Genomic DNA, 15,597 nt, shown 5'->3' on the forward strand with positions numbered 1-15,597 from the left:
TGTAGTGAGGTGTCTCAGCTGTGCGGCAAAATGATGAAGAGAGCATATTGAACAAACGAGAGAGAGAGGCAGAGCGCTTAGAGACGTGCTTAAAGAGGACCTATTATGCTCATTTTCAATGTTCATCATTTTTTGGGTCTACTAGAATAGATTTACATGATTCAATGATCTAAAAACACATGAATTTTCTCATACTGTACATCTCTATTCACCCGTTTGTCCTGTGTCTTAAAGGCCCCCGTCCCAATGAGGCAAGTGTGCTCTGATTGGTTAGCTAGGCGGGTAATAAGGATTGTGTTACAACATTGCATCATATTGTAACAAAGGAAAAGAGCTGGAATTCCGACGAAGCGTCTCAGGCAGCTGAGATAAGTGATTTCTGTGGGAGAGAGTTACTTCCTCTGGCATGTGCTTTGGCCTTTGTAACTCTGCGGACCGTGTACATGCACAAAAATATATATATCACACGGAAGGAAAGGGAAAAAAACTGAAAAAAAGCATAATAGGTCCTCTTTAAGCATGGCTAGTGTAGGTGCACAGAATAAATAACATTAACATAAAAGCCTGGCCACTGAGGTTGATGTGTGGGATGGCGCTGTGCCTTTAAGCGCATCATAGACAGGGCTATAAGGCGATGTGTAAGTGCTGCCATAAAGATCACTGGCCTGGGGTCAGTAATGTGTGTGAATGTGTATGTGTCAGCGTTTTGTGTTTGCATATGCAGCTATATGTCTCTCTCCAGTGGCTTTCATGTTTATTCACTTGACTGTGTGTGTGTGTGTGTGTGTGTGTGTGTGTGTGTGTGTGTGTGTGTGTGTGTGTGTGTGTGTGTGTGTGTGTGTGTGTGTGTTGCTGGGGCTGCCATTGCTCTCCCTCCTCAGTTTTTTCTACTTCTGTGGATGTATAATAACTTTCCATATCAGCATCTACTCCTATAATTCCCTCAGTGTGTGTTTGTTTGTTTGAGTGTGTGTTGCTGCTGAGGTGCTCTTGTATCTGTCCCTCTTTCTCTCGCTCGCTCTCTCTCTATCTCTCCCTTCATCTCTCTCAATGTACGTATGTATATCTGCATGTGTGTGTGTTTGTGTGTTCGGTGTGTGTGTCTGTTGTTTCCCCCCCGCCCTGCTTATTTTAGTCAGAGCTTGGCGTAAATAAGACTAACGGCCTGTCGCTGTGCTGTAATGCTGATGGGACACAGCAACGCGCCCTCACTAGCCTCGCCATCCCTCTCACACACACCCTATCTCCCTTACTACCCCCCCCCCCCCCCCCCACTCCTCCTCCTCCTCCTCCTCCCTCCCCCCTCCAGTCCGGGCTCTTATGAATTGAATGTTGACGCAACACATTCGCTCCCCAAAAGAAGCGTGTGTGGGCTCAAGCAGGGACAGAGAGGGCATTAGTCAGGTTGTCATCATGGCAGAGGTTCAGTCTGAGAGAGAGATAGAGAGAGAGGGGGAGAGAGTGAGAGAAGAGAGAGGCAGGGAAAGGAGGGGGGGAAGGGGGAAAGAGTGATGAGAGAAAAGGAAAAAGAGGAAGAAGGGGCAGAGAGAGAGAGAGAGCGAGAGAGAGATGCTAATAAAATGTGGATAGAGATAGACTGAGAGGACGGAGTGCAGCACAGTTGGGATAGGGGGATAGAGAGAAATCACTGGGTTGGGAGGAGGAGAAATGGAAACAGATAATCAAGTCCAGAACAGCAGACAGATGGGACTGCAGTGTTCTGTGTGTGATATATGGAGAGCTATTTGTGTTTGTGTGTGTGTGTGTGCATATGTGTGTGTGTATGTGTGTTTGCGCATATGTGTGTGTGTGTGTGTGTGAGTGCGCACGCTCGTGCATGCATGCATATTTGTGCTGAATGTGAGTATGTATGTGTATGTGAGTGAGTGTGTGTGTGTGTGTGTGTGTGTGTGTGTGTGTGTGTGTGTAAGACGGATGAGTGGATTTGTTGTGTTTGTGATTCACATGGTAGGTTTGCACTTATTTAAGCAGGCCATCTGAGTGGGTTCGGTCTCAAGGGGTATTTATTTGGTTTAAAGCAAAACTCTTTTTAACGAACTCGACTAATGCACAATGCTTAAAAATAGATGGATCACCCAGGGTTGTACCTAATAGTTCAAAATAGTGTGAAAACATTCCACACACACACACACACAGTTACAGACACACATACACACACACACACACAGGCAGGCCATATAATTGCTTGTTTGCCTCTTTGGATCAGTGAGCAGAGCGATGTCTGATGTAGGGGAAATGGAATCTGTCTATAATCGCATCATGGATCTTTAGCACTTTCTCACACACACACACACACACACACACACACACACACACACACACGCGCGCATACACACACACACGCACACACACACACACACACACACACACACCAACACACACGCACTTACACATTTCAGTAAAGCAGTTCCATTCATACTCTCATGCTTTCTCTTCATACCTGTGGGGCATATTGTAGGTGTGATGCGTCCAAGTGATTTGTGTGTGTGTAGGTGTATGACAGGTGGTACTGTGCTGTGTCTCAAGGGAATGATGCGTTTCCCCTGTGTGTATTTGTGTGTGTGTGTGTGTGTGCACACACGTTTGTGTGTGCTTGTGTATGAACGTATGTGATGGATGTGTTTATGAATGTACAAGAATAGGGCTGTGTTTGTTCCCATGTTAACATCCATCTATGGCCACTGAAGCAAGGCTGAAAAACAATTCCAACTGTCCCTAACTCACACACTCACAAACACACACACACGCGGAAAACACACCCACACACACTCATAACCTAACAGATGGGCTAGCAGCAGGTGCACACACACTCACGCTTCTGCGCTTTCTATTTCTGTTTTTCGCCTTCTTTTGCCTGCCTGCCTGTCTGTCCTGTTTTTTGGTTTCCCTTATTGTGTGCACACACACACACACACACACACACTCACACACCCTCTCTCTCACACACACATGCACACGCACAGACACACATTCTACGTACACACACACACACACACACATGTCTAGCAGCTTGTGCAAGAGATCTGGGGAGGTTGGGGGCATAGCTGATGGGTCACACTAGAGTCAGGAGAAGGGAGAGAAGGAAGACAAGTGAACACTTTCACCATACACACATCATGCTCACGGGTCTCTCTCTCCCTCTCTCACACACACACACACACACGCACACACACACACACACACACACACGCACGCACGCATGCGCACACGCACACACATGCGCACACGCACACACACGCACACACACGCACGCACACACACACACACACACACATGCACACACACACACACACACACACATGCACACGCACACACGCACACACACACAGTGGTGAGTGAGAGTTTGAAAAAGAGAATGGAGGTTCTCTGAGAGGTCCTCTGAGGGGAAGAAAGTTTGCTAAGAGAGAGTCTGTGTGAGAGAGAGAGAGAGCAAGTGTGAGAGAAAGAGTGACGTACAAACACAGAGAGAGAGAGAGGAAACGGCAAACACAGTGAGAGAGAGAGGCCTGACTGGATATGTAACATGAGGAAAATATATTTTAGTGATTGGTTGTGTGTACGTAGTTTCTCTTCTTGAGCATCAGTGAAGAAAAAGAGCAATATTGTTTCCCGACATCATGAGAAGATTTAAGACCATAATTGTTATGTGAATATGTACCCTAAATGACTCCTAAAATCAAACAATTTGCAAAGCAAATATTTTTGGCTTTAAATGTGTTGCCCTCAGTTGAAGCTTGTGAGAAGTTGTTGTTTGTTAATGATTGACAGCTTAACTAACCAATCCTGTGCCATTTTTTTTTTGTAGCCGTGAGCTTCTCCAGGAGATACTGGATGCAGACCTTAGCAACGAGGCCTTCCCCTTCTCCACTCACAAAGTAGTGAATGCTGCTGGACACAAGGTGACACACACACACACACACACACACACACACACACACACACACAAACAGAGTTCTGTACCGCTCTTCTGTCTGGTTCTAATTAACAGACTGATAAAAGGCATGCCTTCTCTGTGCTGTGAGTCACCTTGGATGAATAAGCGTTCCTCATAAACAAGGGTAAATGCTTCAGTGAGTGTGTGAGACCAGTGGAAGTGCAAAATAGAGAGAGTGTGAGAGACAGAGGGTGAAAGAAGGGCAAAAGGAAAAAGAGAGAGAGAGAAAGTATTACTATTCATGTACCTTCTGTCTCCTCGTTCACTCTCTCCATGGTTCACTTTTTCCACCTCTCTCTCTCCCTTTTTGTCACCCATTCCCATCGCTCTTTCTTTCTCTCGGCCTATCTATCACTCATTTTTCTCCTTCCCTCCCTCCTCTGTCTCCTCTCTGATATATTTCACTGTCCTCCATTTTTTGACCCTGCTGGTTTTCCCTGTCCTCAGTCCTTATTTGTGTGAGGAAACACATTCTGAATCCCATCAGTGTATGAAGCCAATATATGAGGGGAATATTAATCACCATGGCGATATGAACTTTGGTGTCAAACCCACCTGTCCAAAAGGGTCTGTCAGGAGAAGTGATGTAGCCTCTAGGTGTGAGACTTCACTCCAGTCCTCCGCTATGAAACGTGCCGTACCCTCAAGCTGGGCGAATAGGGGAGACACAGACGGACTTATCTGCTGTCCCTTCAAGCGGTTCAGTCACATTCACAAACACACAAACACACACACTCACCCAGACAAACACACACACACACACAAACACAGACACACACAGTCAGACAAACACACACACATACTCACACAGACAAACACACACTCACACACACACAGATACACATACACAGTCAGACAAACACACACACATACTCACACAGACTCACATAGACACACACACACACACACACACACACACACACACACACACACACACACACACACACACACACACACACACACACTCAGGATGAAGTGATCACATAGTCCTCTCTGTCAGACTGGACAGATCTATTTCAGTTCCTCCCCTCAGGCTGTCAGCCACTACATTCACATCATCATCTCCCCTGCCCAGCCACATGTTCACACACACACACACACACACACACACACACACACACACACACACACACACACACACACACACACACACACTCTATCTCTCTCTCACACGGAACCTTACACACGCACGCACATACTGCTATCGCTCTTTATGTTTTTGGATAGCCAGTCTATTTACTTGGGGCATACAGATACCTACGCACAAACACACACACACACACACACACACACCCTGCTTGTATAGTTGCCAAACCCACATTCTCTTTTCTTCATGGAGTAACAGCTCTCTTACAGATGTTTTAAGTGAGCATCGTCATGGTTACCTCTGCACCACCCCAACCCCCCTCCTCCATGCCCCTCCCTGCCCCCAGTGTGTGTGTGTGTGTGTGTGTCTGTGTGTTGGCACTTCTGGGACACAGGTGGGTTCAGGTGTCTATGGCCAGGAGGCAGGTGGGGGTTGGGGCCTGGTTGCGGTGCTGCCCGCATCCCCAGGGTCTCCTGCTGGGAGTGTGGAGGCTTGGGTACGCGGCGGCTGGGACAGATGGTCCGACAGACAGGGGCACCTCTGGGGCTGACTGCTCCACTCGCATTAGTCACGCCTCTGCAGCTCTCTATCTCTCTCTCTCTCTCTCTCTCTCTCTCTCTCTCTCTCTGTCTCTCTCTAGTCCTCTTCATCCTTCCCTCTCTCCTTCTCTCATACCTCCTCAGCTCTCTCTGTCCCTCACTCGTCCCCTCTCTCCACATCTTTCACACTCTCACGCTCTCTCGCACTCTCTCTTACTTGCTGTCCTTTACTTTCTCTGTCAACTTTCCCTATACTACCTTCTTCCCCTCTCTCTCTCTCTTTCTCTCTCTCTCTCTTTCACTTTCTATTAGTCTCAGTTTCTCCCTCCCCTCCTTCACGTTTGCCCTGTCCCATTTCTCCGTCTAACTTTTTTTTAAACTTTCATTTTTCTTTTTACCCATCGTTGGTCCCATTACTCTCTCCATTCATCACTGGAGCATCTGAGTGCCCCCCCCCCCCCCCCCCCCTAATTAAAGAAACACTCTAATCATGAATCATGAGCTCCTTCAATCACACACATTCGCACTTCCAAGCCACTCCAATTCTAAATGACTCACGGTCAGTACAGGGCAGGGTGTTTTGTCTCACCAGTGCTAGTCATTCGTAAGATTTTGACCTGCAACCTGACCTACATAGCCAGGAATAGGTTATATAGATATATATAAGGTATATAGAAGCCCGTCCATTTTCCCATCATATGGCTGATGCTTTTATCCAAAGGGACGGCTGAAGTGCCCTTGAGCAAGGCACCTGACCCCCAACTGTTCCCCAGCTGAAGTGGCTACCCACTGCTCCGTGTGTGTGTGTGTGTGTGTGTGTGCTCACTACTCCCTCCAAGTGTGTGTGAGCTAATTGCTCACTGCTCCTAGTGTGTGTATGTGTGTGCCTGTGTGTGTGTGTGTGTGTGTGTGTGTGTGTGTGTGTGTGTGTGTGTGTGTGTGTGTGTGTGTGTGTGTGTGTGTGTGTGTGTGTGTGTGTGTGTGTGTGTGTGTGTGTGTGTGTGTGTGTGTGTGTGTTTACTCACATCAGATGGGTTAAATGCAGCGTGATGCAGTAGAGCTTTTTTCCATCTAAGGTGTGTGTAACTCAAATGTGCCAGATCAAACTACATCGTCACAAACCACAACAGCAGTTGAGTTAAATATCACATTGATTATTCAGTGTCAAATCTGTTTTGGCAGTCCAGGCATCCTATTGTGCTGGGATGCTGGAGATTTCCCTGTATTGCTGTTACTACATTGTTTGTCCCTCTTTCTTCATGACCCCTTTCTCTGTCTCGCCCCGTCAGGTGCGTGCCATGCGCCTGTCGTTCGTGGGGGAGCTGGGCTGGGAGCTCCACATCCCCAAGGAGTCCTGCATGCCAGTCTACCAAGCCGTCATGGCCGCAGGGGCCAAGCATGGGATTATAAATGCCGGCTACAGGGCCATTGACTCCTTGAGCATAGAGAAGGGTGAGGTCACATCTCTACATCCCTTTCTCTCTCTGTCTCTTTGTCTCTCTCTTTCTCTCTCTCTCTCTCACTTCCTCTATCTCTCTCTCTCTCTCTCTCTCTCTGTCTCTCTCTCTTTCTTTCTCTTTATCTCTCTCTCTCACGTCCTCTATCTCCCTCTTTCTCTCTGTGTACAAGACTTGAGAGAGATTCCAGTCAGAACTATTATGAAGAAGTATTATGATAATTACATATTCATGTCTTGCTCATATGCCTTTATGTTTCTTAAACTTAGGGGTTAAGTAGATATCTGGGTGTGTGTCAGTGTCCCTCAGTGATATGACCTGGGGTGTTTTGGTTATATATCTCAAAGGCCATAAGGTCGCTCTGACTCCTGGATGCATCTGGAGCCGGGGTGAGCCACGTGGTCGGAGCTCCGTGCAGAACACCCCTCTCCTGTCACTGACTGAATGCTCGGAAAAGTCAGGCTCGATCTTTGTCCAGTAAGAGCAGTGAGGTGCTGGAGATTTCGCGAGCATCTGCCCGTGAGCCATGCGTGTGTCCAGCTGCTCCGCTGAATAAAGCCTTTAACTTGTGTGTGACGATGCACATTTGAGAAACACCCTTGATGAGCGAACATGCATAACATACAAAATCCATATTCTATACAGAACGGTGTTTGTCCGTAATGTCACTATACACCATAACTGGTTTCGCTTTAAGTGACTGTGTCCCACCACATACTCTATTCTTTGGAGTCTATGGGGACTGTGGACTGTGGTCATCTGGGACACCATCTCCCTGACTGAGGTCTCCATTCCTGTGGTATTAAATACTGTAATACAGTATGTGCTTTTGGAGTAAGAGAGAGCTTAGCCATGTTTCACAAGGCACTTCTCATGCACCTGAGTCAAGCCGTGCATTGCCCCACAGATGAACTCACACATGCACATATATATATACTCTCTCTCTCACTGACACACACACACACACACACACACACACACACACACACACACACACACACACACAGGCATGTATTGAGCAGGGGATAACAGAGCCATATCTGGCCACATGAGTGTTCATACACACTCTCAGCCCTACACACTGGTATCAGGGGGTAGTGGTAACATGCTCACAGAACATGCACATCACAGTGCCAGTAAATTGGCAGGAGACTATTGAGGTGTGCATTACTAGATGAGGTCATGTACATGCACACTCATATACAAACACACAGACACACACACGCACACATACACTCACAGAGTTAGAGGAAGTGAGACACAGATGGCAAGTGTACATGGGAGGGTTGAGCCATGCATTATTTCTCATATGTGGTTCTTCAGACGTACACACCAACACACACACACACACACACAAACACACATGTGTGTGTGTTGGGTATTCATCTCTACCTAATCTCATGTTCTCTCATGTTGCTGAACCGTGATGTCTACCTGTCCTCAGCCCCACTCACGGTGGCCGGCCGCCAAACCCATCTCCACTGGACCACACCAAACACTCTCTCCTGGGTCTCTCACTCTCTTTTACTCACTTTCACTCTGCTCTCTCCTTTCTCTCTCGCTCTTTTTCCTGTGTCTTTCTCCCTTTTCTCTTCTGTTTTTTTTTTCTTTCATCTCTGCTTTTTCCTCTCTTTCGCCTTCTTCTCATTCTTTCTCTTTTTTTTTAATTCTTGGTCTTCATAACTTTTTTTGCTGTCGTCCCCCTCTGTCTGTCCTTCTGATGGACGTGTCAGAGTTTGGTCTCTAATTGCACCCGGCCTGAATCTGTGTTTCCTTAACTTAACTCTTGAAGAGGGTGGTAATGACGTGACAGTCCCTGTAGTGTAGCCCATCCACAAAAAGAACGCCCACGCTGTGTCTTTCTCTCCAAAGAAATCATTACGTGCTTTTATGGGTTTATTTGAGGGGAGGTGGTGTGTGTGACAGACACGTTTGTCTGTTAAGGACTCTGGAAACACAACTTTCAACTGGTGATATGGAATTGCTTCTCCGTTTCAATAACTTCCTCTCATCTCGCTCTCTACTCTTCTCTTCACCTCACTTCCTCTCTCTTCCCCTTTCTTTACTCCTCCCTCCATCCCTCTGTCTCTTTTCCTATCTCTCTTCTTTCTTCTCCCTCTCTCTTCCTCTCCCCCTCTCTCTCTTCTCTCTCACTCTCTCTCTCTCTCTCTCTCTCTCTCTCTCTCTCTCTCGCGCTCTCTCCATGGTAAATGACGTTATGACATTTCCCAGTGCTTCGGGGGTTCTGGGGTTGCTGTGTGAAGTTGGAGATGATGGGCAGACGTTTTTTAAAGTCTTCAAGGGAGGGGCTTGAGCTCTTCTGTTGTATTATTGATGTAATGGTGTCAGCCTGGTTGGTCGCAGTTTTTAATGTAAATGTTATATTGGTGTAATTGTGTGAGGAAGTTAGAGAATGGGTTACTGAAGGAGTGGTTAACATCTCTCCTCTCTCTCTCTCTCTCTCTCTCTCTCTCTCTCTCTATCAGGATATAGGCATTGGCATGCTGACCTGCGTCCCGATGACACGCCCCTGGAGGCGGGGCTAGCGTTCACCTGTAAGATGAAGACTAAGATTCCGTTCCAGGGCCGTGAAGTTCTGGAGGCCCAGAAGGCTGCAGGGCTGCGCCGGAGAATTGTCTGCTTCACCATAGACGAGTGAGTTGCCCACGGCAACCACGGCCAACCATCGTCACCCCCCACTGACCACACACACTTTGTCCTCACTGTTAAATAACATTCACTTACACACACTCCACCAACACCACTGTGAAATAAGACACCTTCCCTTAGTATAAGGATAAATGATCTGTTTCTGTGTGTGTTTCTGTGTATGTTTGTGTGTGTGTGTGTGTGTGTGTGTGTGTGTGTGTGTGTGTGTGTGTGTGTGTGTGTGTGTGTGTGTGTGTGTGTGTGTGTGTGTGTGTGTGTGTGTGTGTGTGTGTGTGTTTTTGACCTCAGGAAAGTGCCCATGTTTGGTCTGGAGGCCGTCTTCAGGAATGGAGTCCCTGTTGGACACCTGCGACGTTCCGACTACGGATTCGCCATCGATAAGACGATTGCCTACGGATACATCCGCCACCCTGAGGGAGAAGTGGTAGGTGTAGGATGGCAGACACAATCTGATCTCACACACAGACTCACACACTCTTGCGCACTTGCACAGATGCACACACGCACACACACACACACACACACGCGCGCACACACATTAATCATCTCCTCAAAAGAGAAAGACGTTAGTGAACATTTCTGCCCTTTTCCGAGAGTGGGCCGGGCGTGTAATTTGCTCATTTGGGGGCCCTGAATGACGGGCGCTGATTGGCAGCGCCACCCTCTCTCCCCAGTCTCCATCTCTTTAGAGACGCTTCACTGATGCACCCCTCTGGCACCTAGGCTCGCCCACGCCCTTCTCCACATCGCTCTCTCTCCCTCTTTCTCTCTCTCCTCGTGCTCTCTCTCTCTGTTCTCTCTCTCTGTCTCTCTCTCCTCTTGCTCTCACTCCCCTCTCCTATCTCTCCTCTCTCCCTCTCTCTCTTCCTCCTTTCTGTCCCTGTCTCCCCCTCTCCATGCCTCTGTTTCTGTCTCTCTTTCTCCCTCCCTCACTCTTTGCCTGGGTGTTGAAGACGCTGCTGTGAGTGCTGTGAGGCTGATCTGTGAGTCACAGCCTGATGTGAGAACGAGCCGGTGGAATTACAGCCACTAGGAAGACCCACACACACACACACACATCGATTCACAGAGTTAGAGAAAGTTGAACTATTGGAGCCTCACACAAAAGTAAGTGAGCTAGTGAGGCAATATACACACACACAAACACACACTCAAGCAAATACTCACACACGTAAGAGAGAATCAGTGGAAGTAGAGCCAGCACACACACACACAACCACATGCTCACACCAAGAAAATATAATCAGAATTTAAAAAAAGCGCACGCATACACACATCCACACACACATACAAACACACACACACACACACACACACACACACACACACACACACACACACACACACACAGAGACACACATACTGTACACACTCACAGTTTGTTAAGCCATAGCTGGTGTTGAAAAGGGGGTTAAGAGCACTCTGAAGCCTGATCTTCTCCTGTAAGCTGACTGTTAAAGGATCAGCATTACTTTCTTTTGCCACCCACTCTAGGCAGTCTCACACCCACAGCCAGGGCCTCACAGCACGCCGTCTCATCATTAGCCTTTAAATAGCTTTCTTTTCAAGTCACTTATCCTTCTCTGGGCCTCTCTTCTTCACGGCCATCAGTCAGCACAGCACACTGCATTTGTGTCATTTCCCTGGTTTTGGTTATTGTCTGATGCGTATTTTGTTTGTCTGATGTGCATTCCAGGAGTGTCTTTAGGTTTAGGTAATGTGTTTTGAATGGTTGTGTGTGTGTGTGTGTGTGTGTGTGTGTGTGTGTGTGTATGTTCTGTGTGTCAGCTACAGGCTTGAGAGTATGTGTTTGCTTGTATTCTGGGCTGTGTGTTTGTCCGTCTCTGTCTCTTTCTTTCAGTTTCTGTGTTTTTACATGTTGTGTTCACATATAAGTTCTTGATGCTTGTATATGAGGGCACATTCGTTCTTTGTTTGTTGGTTTGTTTGTTTGTTTGTGTGTGTGTGTGTGTGTGTGTGTGTGTGTGTGTGTGTGTGTGTGTGTCATTTAATGATGACTGACAGGGAGAGGCATGAGCACAGACAGGTGAGCTCTGTCAGGCGGGAGACATCCTCCTAAATCACTGCTCACCACTCTCACACACACACAAACACACGCATACGCACGCACACACATACACTCTTAGGTAAGAGACGTCATTCTCAGCGAGGCTCATAAACCTTACACTGACAGTCTCAGACACACTTTCATACACGCTCTCACTAACACTTTCTCACATCCAGCTTGCAATTTTCCAAAAAGTGATTGTTGGTGGACACATTGTGGTAACGAAATGAAAAGAAACATCAACAACAGAAATAAAGAACATGCATGAGACCTTAGAAGAAGGAAGAGTGGAGAGAGAAACAAGAGGGTGAGAGAAGGAAGGAGGACAAGAGATAAGAACAGACGTGAAATTTGATTTGAACAGACAGGCGGGGGGGAAAAAGGCAAGAGAAAAATGTCTGAACATCATTTCTTGATGAAGGTCCATAGGTCAAAATGTTTAAATCTTTGAAGCATGGAGTCAGTAAATGGACATTTTTTTTTCTTTTCCCATTTATCATCTTAAAGTCGACTTCAGTCCTTTGCATTTGTTCTTTGAGAGAGAGAGAGATAAGGTGCAGAAAAGTCATGGTGCTTGCATCAGTCAAGGGCACTAGATGGAGAAAACATGTATTCTGTCTTGAGCTTTATTCATATGCTGAAGTACCCTTAAAACAGGACTGTCTAACAGGCCTTCTACTATAAAAGCAGATATTTAAGCCTAGTTAGAATGCTTGATGTTCTCCTCTGTAAGTAGAATATCTATCCCTGATTAAAGTTGCACATTTTGAATATTTCCAATAGATTGCCTTTGTATGTGCAGTATGCTTTGTCTGGGAACGAAGTTCATATCCAGGCAGCTTAGCACCAGACAGCAGCATCTGACTTTGGATCCGCTCCAGCCTTGGACTACGTTTCAATAGCGTCGTAGAGCAACCAAGTTACGTGGTATCTAAGACGGTGTGTTTAAAGCGGCCGGATCAGTGTGGGAGTCGTCTGTACTCTGTTGCCCGTGACCCATCTCCTCCATCAGTGGACACGGCAGGAATAAGAGCGTTGCTGCCTCTTCCTCCACCCCATCTGTCTGTGAGACGCCCTCATCTTGAGCCCCACAGATGCAATGGAGTCATTCAATCTTTCAATCGTCCATCTCCTCTCCTCTCCTCTCCTCTCATGCCCATCTCTCATCCCAACGGCTCATAAATCCTCGGCCATAACCATAAAACTACACATCTGACAGAGCCATTAGCTTAACAGAGGGGAAAAGTACGAAAAGGAAATGTAACCATGGCAACTCCATTCATTTTTCCAGCAATCAGGCATTAGGTCTTTATCAGAGCCTGTTCTCAAGCTGTCTTTGCACGCCAGTAAGAACCAAGGTCAACTGGAGGTCGTTTAGGTCAAGGTCAATAAGGTCACTCGGATCTGGCCCCCTGCCATCTGTTTGAGGTCATGTGGGGGGGGTTGACCTGAGGGATGTGTGAGGCACTGAACATCCAGTTCTGGCTCAGATCTAGCCCTGATGTGGCTCAGATACTTACCAGCTGTTCTTTGGAAACCCTCTTTTGTAAGGTAAAGGTCAAAAGGTAAAGGTCTAGTATTTAGCAGACACTTTCTTCCAAAGCCACTTACTTACCTAGGCACCTGCCGCGAATCAAACCCCTTGAAGGGCGGCGATGCTTACCACTGTGCCACCAACACCCATCATGGAAGGGTGTCACTACAACAGCTGGAGCTGGAGCGCAATGCAGAGAGGCCTAACAGAGATGGACTGGTGGTGGAAGGAGTGTGTAAGAAAGAGAGAGAACACAGAGCATGTGTGTGAGAGAGAGAGAGAGAGAACAGAGCGTGTGTGAGAGAGAGAGAGTCCGAGATGAAAAGCGAGAGGAGAGACAGACAAAAGAGTGACCGTGAGGAGAGAGACGGAGCTTTGACATTGAGACGTGACTGAACTGACTGAATGGCCTGTCGCGAGGAGGCATTTTGAAGGCCTGTGGTTTACCTCAGAGGAGAGCGGGCCAGCCAGAATGAGAATGGAGCCACAGAAGAGCCCACTTCTCAGTCCGAGCACATACCTGAGTCATGCTTTATGGAGCACAGGCAGCTAGCTCAGGGCTAACGGTGCTAGGTCCACGGATTCACTTAGGAAGGAAAATTGAGTGCGTGTCCGTGTGTGTTGATGGTGCTGAAACACTTCTATACCAGTTCACAATATCACAGTATCGTACCTCAACTGAGTTTTGTGTTTTCTATTAGTGCTTCGTCTTTTCGTCAGGATGTAAATGTCTGTGTGTTTTGATGTGCTGCTGAAATGTTTCAATATCCTGCTGCAGGTTAAAGTGTTGATTAAATCTGTGTCTGTGTCTGTGTGTCACTCCCCAGGTGAGCCCTGCCTTTGTGCGGAGTGGAGAGTTCACCATGGAGCGGATGGGGGTGGTGTACAAGGCCAAAGCCCACCTGAAGACACCCTTTGACCCCGAGAACAAGCGGGTGAAGGGCATCTATGACGCCCCCCTAGAGCTAAGCAACCAGCACAAGGCCAGGGTGTAACTACCCCCCACCCCACCCCACCCCACCCCACCCTCTTCCTCTGTGAGGGGAGGATGGCTGTGTCTACGGAAGGTGGGCGGAGTGGATGTTTACATACACCAATCATGTTAGAGGAGTGTTGCGGATCCCACAAACATACCATGAGGGTCTGAGAGGGGAGGCCAATAGCCCACACCGACCCCTCCCAGCTTTTATGGTTTGTAAACAAGAAACCATTGGTGCCTTCAAATCAAGAATACTAAACCATTTTTTTTGATTATGTGAAAAATGTCTTTAAATGTAACCTTTTAATCATCGGTCAGAGTAGAAAGCACACAGCTACAGCTACTTCAGGTAGTTCAAAGGATTGTGGTACCGTCCAGATGCTACTGATGGTGAACAGTCACGCGTTAGATATTAGCGAAATGTCATTTATTTGTTGCAGTTTATGTTCCTATGCAGTATTTCTAAGACAAGGGGTCCATGGCACCAACCTTGAGATATGGACTGCTGAAGAAGAGAAAACATGTACAATTTCCGGTGCTTTTTAAACAGATGAATACAAATGTACATACATAAAGTCATCCTGTGGAAATTCATACCAAGACAACACCACCAGTGATAATCCATTAACTTTTATTAGTGTCTTTTAATGCCAAATGGAAGTTATATATGAAAGTTTTATACTCTGCCGATCTTGAGGTCTTTAGGGCTAAGCTTGGGTGACAGCAAAGCATTATTGTGGGATATTCCCGCATTCAGTCATGCCTGTATCTGGCAAGGTTAGAGACGAATAGTGAAAAGCAGCGTATGCAGGACTTTGGAGTAATTCCCTTTTTAATCAGAAGGAGCACTAATGTTATATCAATCTATGTCAGCCTTTATATGAACTTAAGTAGAAATGCTGCTAACCGCTAAAGCTTTTCAATGTGACACGTGTAGTAGTTTTGTCCTTACAGAGTGAACTGTCAATGAACTTTTGAGAAATAAAGACACAATGTTCTATGCACATCTCTCATCTTTGCTGTGTTGTTCATGAAATTACAGGATATCTTAGATGGGCCAACAACTACAAGTGGAAATAGTGTTTCAATCAAACAATTCAACATGTACAAAATAATCAATACACTTCATACCACAAGTTATTCACACCAAATACATTTGGTTTTTCAAATGTGTACCTTCTCTTGACTTTTTTTAGACATATTTTTCCACTTAAAGGATATATTCACCATCATGGCTTTGACTGAGTGAGGAGCAGAACTTCCATAAGAGCAGGGTGAGAAGTGCAAACATGCAACTCAGGATGAGGC

At 46.7% G+C, this 15,597-nt stretch overlaps 1 protein-coding gene across 3 annotated transcripts in view; it reads left to right on the forward strand.

Annotated features, from left to right (window-relative positions):
• The window catches only part of sardh (sarcosine dehydrogenase), a 63,246-nt gene extending 47,953 nt beyond the window's left edge, over positions 1-15,293 (forward strand). For all 3 annotated transcript variants that reach the window (XM_080848075.1, XM_080848073.1, XM_080848074.1), the window contains exons 17-21: positions 3,827-3,920; positions 6,871-7,033; positions 9,525-9,693; positions 9,997-10,132; positions 14,138-15,293. In XM_080848075.1, the coding sequence (XP_080704201.1) occupies positions 3,827-3,920; positions 6,871-7,033; positions 9,525-9,693; positions 9,997-10,132; positions 14,138-14,305 (730 nt within the window). In that variant the 3' untranslated portion in view covers positions 14,306-15,293. The remainder of the gene's footprint in view (positions 1-3,826; positions 3,921-6,870; positions 7,034-9,524; positions 9,694-9,996; positions 10,133-14,137) is intronic.
• Positions 15,294-15,597: the final 304 nt, after the last annotated feature.

The sequence above is a fragment of the Sprattus sprattus genome, assembly GCF_963457725.1.
Source record: "Sprattus sprattus genome assembly, chromosome: 11".
Classification (NCBI taxonomy): domain Eukaryota; kingdom Metazoa; phylum Chordata; class Actinopteri; order Clupeiformes; family Clupeidae; genus Sprattus; species Sprattus sprattus.